Here is a 6,000-nt window from a genome sequence, read left to right on the forward strand (position 1 = left end):
CCTCCTCCCTTCACCTGTGTTTTCGATCCGTGCAGCACCATGGAAAGAGCCCAGGCTTGGACGGCAGATGGGATTGCTTTCTACACGGTGTACACTATGGCAACCCAGCTGTGCCCATGACAGGAAGCGCCTACCCTGGTGGACTTTCCATTCAAGGGACAAAACAGATCAAACAGAGCCCAGGTGGAATCAGGTCTGCCTCCCTTGCCTCTGTGACCTCTTCTGTGAAAACGAGAATAATGTTTCTGCAAAGAATAAATGAAGAGTAGCACGTAGGAAGCCCCTGCTTTGGAGTTCTGTAAAAAATTCATTTTCTTTCCCTTTTCTCCCCAAGCTTCCCTCCTGAATTGATAGGGTCACGGTGGCGCGTCTACCAGTGTTCCGCGTTTCCGTACTTGTTCATTAAATGTACTTCCTCTTTTATAGTGGGAGGCTCTCTGGAATTGGAGTGCCAATTCCCAGAAAGGCTGGGAACACTTTTTTAATAAAAAGAACTAGTATTCATGTAGCACTTGATATTCCTGAGCTCATCTTCCAAGCATTCTTTCCTTTAATTCTCCCAACTTTTGAAAAAGTCCTGTTTTCATTCCCATTTCATAGGGGAGGAAACTGACACTTAGAGAGGTCACAAAACCTTCCGAAGTCCCTGCAGCTAATAAGTGGCAATGCCGGAACACACACCCAGGCCTGTTAACTCTAAACCACTAGACTGTAGACTCTGCTTTAGGTACAGTGCCAGTTTCTGTTTTCCAAAGAATATTCAGAACACTCTTACAAACTTGGGTGTTACTTGAAACTTTACGCCCCCAAAAAAGTTTTCATATCTCATGTCTATCTTTCAAAAATATGGAGATCACCTCTATTTTTGCTTTGTCTCCTGTACCAACTCATTATACTTGGGCAGCCCTTTCCAAGTAGCACTTGACTCCTGCTTTTTCAATCTGTAAATTTAGAAATCCCCCTCTTCTAGGCACAGTAAAGAGGTTCCATCCATCTTTCTACTTCATTAATCCCAAAGACAGCTTGGATTAAGCTCTGTTTAGCAGTCAGGCTTACAAATGTTTGCTTTGGTCTGTTGACAAGATGAAGAGGGGAATCCTTTAGGCGCTGGCTGATGATTAGATGCGCCCTTCCAAGCCGAGGGAGGCTACGGCAGTAACTGGAATGAGAATAGAGCTGGCAGAAGGCTTGTCTTTCCTAGAGGTTGGGATGGTAAAGAAAAGAAGAGGGGAGATTGTACCATGTATAAGGTTCCTTTTGTAAAAGTTGCAAAAATGTCTGCTAGCGGCAAGAGGGAACTACTTGAGGACGTTGTTTATTAAAGAATACTTTCTCCAAGTTTGGAGGCATCTTGGAGGTTGGGCAGTTGGTCACTTTGCAGATGGAGCCATGAGGTTAGTGACTCAAGGCCTTACTCCATTTAATAGCAGACACGTGATGAAAATCCACTTGTCTTTCCTATCAGTCACTGTCCTCTCAAAGTAGCAGATTTATGCCCTTTTTTTAATTTCTAAGGGGCTAAACTTACAACCTTGGAGAGGTCTTGCATGTGCAAAGGCCATGTGTGTGTTCTAATAACTGGAAATGGATCCATCATGGGAACCAGGAGCTTCCATGCCATGCCCCAAGTCCAGGTGCTGATTCAAAACTATTTCTGGGTCTAGAATCACTTTCTATATGCTCAAGAACCTTTAGTTTATGAGATGCCCATGGACCTGAGCCCTGAGTGTCTCCCCTGCTTCCATTTCTTCCTGAAGTTGTTCTACTACTTGAGGGGACTCAGACAACCAGCCACAGAGTGAACAGCCCCCGCCTCGTGATTTCTCGCTAGTTTGTGGCTTCTTTCCTTCTTCCCTTTTAGAGCCCACCAGCCCATTCAGGGGGTGCCTAGAGGGCATCCTTTTGAGCTTCTTCCTGTGGGATGTTCCTGGGCACCCATGTCACTGGACACTTGGCCACCTCGCCTCGTGGTGTCCATGTTTGCCTCATTGCAGGTGACAGCCCACAGGCTCAGATCATACGAGCTCTGCGAGAACTCAGAGCCCTGCCTGAGAACAGTAGGTTTCCTTTAAAGAAAAAACGCAATGGGAACCCTTTTTCAATGCAGCATGACGCATGGAACAGGTTAATGCAGAGCTGCTCTGGCTTCAGGAGTGGGGCGTGGAGGCCACCCGAACCCGCAGAGTCTCCTTACCCCCATCCTCACCTTCATCCACAGCTGCCCCAGAAGCATACCTGCAAACCTAGGACTCAAGAAATGCAGTTCGAAAATACTGCCTAGATCTATGTTGCTCCTTTCTAAAGGTGAGCTTTGGAGCTCACGTCTTACACTGAGTTGCAGAGACAAGTTCTTTTCTTTGACCAATACCCCCTTGAGCAACAGTGAGGAGGTACTGTCAGTGATTTCTCTCATCCTAATTCTACAAGGGTGTGTGTGCGTGTGAGCTTGCATAGACATGCACACTTGTGCTAAATCTACCCTAGGTTGAGGGTTTACCTAGTCCAGGCACACTGCTAAGTGCTATACATGCTTTATGTCATTTAGTCTTTACATTGAATCAAGGAGGGCAGGTCACATATGTCCTGAATGGTTTAGATTTCTTCAAACCCAGATCCGTTTGACCTTCTACTTCGCTGTCCACTTACCACTAAAATGGAAATCTGCGTGGCCAGGCCAGGCTGGCTAAATGACCTTGCAGGGATTTAACTTAGAACCCAGGCACCATCTTCCCCCTCGAGTGACTCCCAGGCTAAAGGCATGAAACAGAGCCAGCCAACATTAGTAGTGCCAGACACGGAGAGGGGCTCTGCACCCATCCAGCCTGCCAAGACTTTCTTGCCTTACGTGAGTTTGGTTTAGGCTAATTATTATGAATCATCATAATTTAGGTAGCATTCATGAGCCCTAGAACTCAAGGCCAGTTCTTAACTAATCCCGTAACTAGAAACCCGATCATCTAAAGACCGTGTGCTTTACCTCTCTGAGTTTAATATCGTTGTGATTGTTGCCATTCTTAAACATAATTAATTCTTAGATTTGAAGTAATAAATCATCATTTCCTATGAAGAGGTTAGGTGAGGGTGAAAGGGAAAACAATGAATTTTTCACTTGAGCTAGAAATCCTTTAATCTTCTTGGACCCGAGTTCCCCAGGCCTGTTTTTGAAATCTAAAGTCTGACTTCCTTCCAGTATTGTTTTACATTCTTATTAATTCTTTCAATGATGAAACAGAGAGTACCTCATTAAATTTTCCTGTGTCTTCAAATGTGATGCGTGACTATTACTAAGAGATTCAAAAAGATTTGGCCATGTTGTCTTAGATGGACAGAGACTGGAGACAATTTAGTACTGATAAACCCAACGTAATTGACTTTTGGAGGTGGAAAACCTGAACCATTTCAGAAAGGGGAGCCTGCAAGAGTATTCAGCAGTGTATTGCATGAATATGACACCGTGTAGATTTAGTATATGTGAACCATGAGGTCATGGAGTCTCTCAGTAAGATCAAGCTTTCATTCGAGTTTGCTGTTGAATTTGGACACCTGCAACGGAAGCATGTTAAAATCCAGGAAAGAGCTAAAACATGATTCAAAGCTTGCAAAGTAGGGTCTGTAAAGGAACCACTTACAGGTACTAGATTTATCAAGAGGAGATACAACTTCATTAGAGCATCCAAGTTTATGACTGACAACATTTATTTGTTCGTTCAAACTAATATTTATTAACTGCTGTGGCAGCATAAAGATAGAATATTCCTACAGTGGTAAATATATCCTATATTTCGAGCTCAAATAGGGTGGGGGAAAGAAAGAACAAAGCCCAAGTCAGAGTCCAAATGTACTTAAAACACTGAGAGTTCTTGAATGTTAGGGTTACAAGAGCCTAGACGCACGGTAATTGGGGGAATATGGGGTTTCCTACTAAGAGACTTTAAATAAAAGAGTAGAATAGTATATTCATGGGAACAACTTGGAGATCACTGAGCTATCCGATCCAAAGACATAGAAGTGCTTTCAAGCCTTACAATTAATTCTAAGATGCCTTCTTTACCATCGGAAAAACAGAACCATTGACTCTGGGAATTCTGATTGGTTATTCTCAAATCCCCATATACTGAATTGTCCAGAAATTCAGCTATTTCATATGGAAATACAATTCCTACTCCCTCCCCACAAAAAAATCCTGCTGGGATTTTTATTGGGATTGCATTGATTCTAGTGCTTAATTCATAGAGAATGGACGTCTTTACCACATCAGTCTTCCCATCCATGACCACAGACGGTATCTCTCTCTCTTGATTGAGGTCTTTAATTTTTCTCAGCAGAGTGTGAAAATTTTCACAGTAGAGATCTTGCACATCTTTAATCAGATTAGTCTCTCTAGGTATTTGAGGTTGTTTGATGCAGTATCAGCGGCATGGTGTGAGCCCCTTGAACACACACTCAACAACACTTGTCCATTTCTAATATTTCTGCTCACTGTGGGCATGGAAAGAAAAGTAATAATCAGCTTTTCCTTTTCCAGAGAGTCAAGGCACCTTTTCTAACCCATCAAGGTAGAAAAACTATAATGGCTTCTCTGCAGGAAACTTATTTCAGAATCCAAACATTATAGCCCAGAAATTATTCTTTTGGTCTAACCTAAACTCCTCCAATTGGCATTTCAACTTATTTTCCTTTTGTTTGGTTCATAGTTTGCCTTATACAGAGGTTTTCTATCTAGCACTCTGCTGTTTGAATCATCATGCAGATATTTTATCCAGGAAAGCATGTAAAAATATGGATAACTTTTATTAGGAGGGAATTTGTGATACAATATGAAGTTAAAAAATAAAATAAAATTCTAATTTTCTTTTTTAAATATATGTGCTTTTTAAATATATGTGACCTTAATAAAGATCAAAAGAAAACGCACAGCAGTGGTTATTTCTAGGTGACTAGTTTATGGACTATTTTTATAACTGTCTACATTTTCAAAGTTTTTATGACAAACATACATTATCTTTGCACTAAGCAAAAAGCATTTTTAAATGGACAAAGGAAAATTAAAAATGCATATTAAAATTACTAGCATGAACTTTATTTTCCCCCATGTTGTTTATAAAGTCTGTTAAAATTTCCCAGTGAAATGAAAACAGGTATGTGACTTATCTTAAGATAATCAAGAAAGATAAACTTTATTTTCAGGAGTGTCCATTTTCCTGCCAGTCCTTCCGACTAGCTGTAAATTCCTTGCAGTTCTGGAATTTGCTCTTCACACTTAGAACTCTGAGCACCTGTTTTATTTCACACTCCCTTGACTCCTGAGGTAAATCCCATAGCCACAGCATGGGCTCAGGTTGAATTCATTAGTGGTCCAGATGTGTGTCCCCTGTCGGCTGGCCTGGTAACCCCACTGTTTATTGACAGGTTCTCAGGAATCAGACAGCTCCCAGTCGGCCAAGAAAGACATGCTGGCTGCCTTGAGATCCAGGCAGGAAGCTCTGGAGGAAACGCTACGTCAGAGGCTGGAGGAGCTAAAGAAACTCTGTCTCCGGGAAGCGGTAAGTGGTTCATTCCTCGTCCTGTGGGAATCTGGGTTGTCTGAGACATCACTGACCATAAAGTATTGACAAAGGGCAAAAGGTAGGGATGATAAAGAGAGCCGACCTGGGAGGTGAGAGCTCTCCTGAAACACAGGTGTTGGAAACATCCACACCTCTGTAACATGTCTTATCCAAATTAGTGGACATTGATGAAACACCATGACAGCCAGTTAAAGCTGCTGCTGGCCAAATCCTAAAATAGGACCCCTTTAGAGGCCAAGTGACAAATCTTAATAACAGTCCCTTGTACTTATATGGCGCACCATAGTTTATAAAGCATTTCTGCACGTGCTGGTACCTCATTGAATGTGACGGCTGGCTACCACCCTCCCAAGATTGTGTGCCTGAGTTTATCGTTTGTTGTTGTAGCTTTTGTTTCTCTTGAGGATGTTTCAAATTTGTCTTTGGACACCGT

General features: G+C 42.3%; 1 protein-coding gene across 1 annotated transcript in view; it reads left to right on the forward strand.

The window, feature by feature from the left end:
• FRMD4A (FERM domain containing 4A) overlaps positions 1-6,000 on the forward strand; it is a 568,954-nt gene that overhangs the window by 534,138 nt on the left and 28,816 nt on the right. The window contains exon 16 of the mRNA XM_012660957.1: positions 5,410-5,543. Coding sequence (XP_012516411.1) covers positions 5,410-5,543 — 134 coding nt within the window. The remainder of the gene's footprint in view (positions 1-5,409; positions 5,544-6,000) is intronic.

Source organism: Propithecus coquereli, unplaced genomic scaffold, assembly GCF_000956105.1.
Source record: "Propithecus coquereli isolate 6110/MARCELLA unplaced genomic scaffold, Pcoq_1.0 Scaffold69, whole genome shotgun sequence".
Lineage (NCBI taxonomy): Eukaryota > Metazoa > Chordata > Mammalia > Primates > Indriidae > Propithecus > Propithecus coquereli.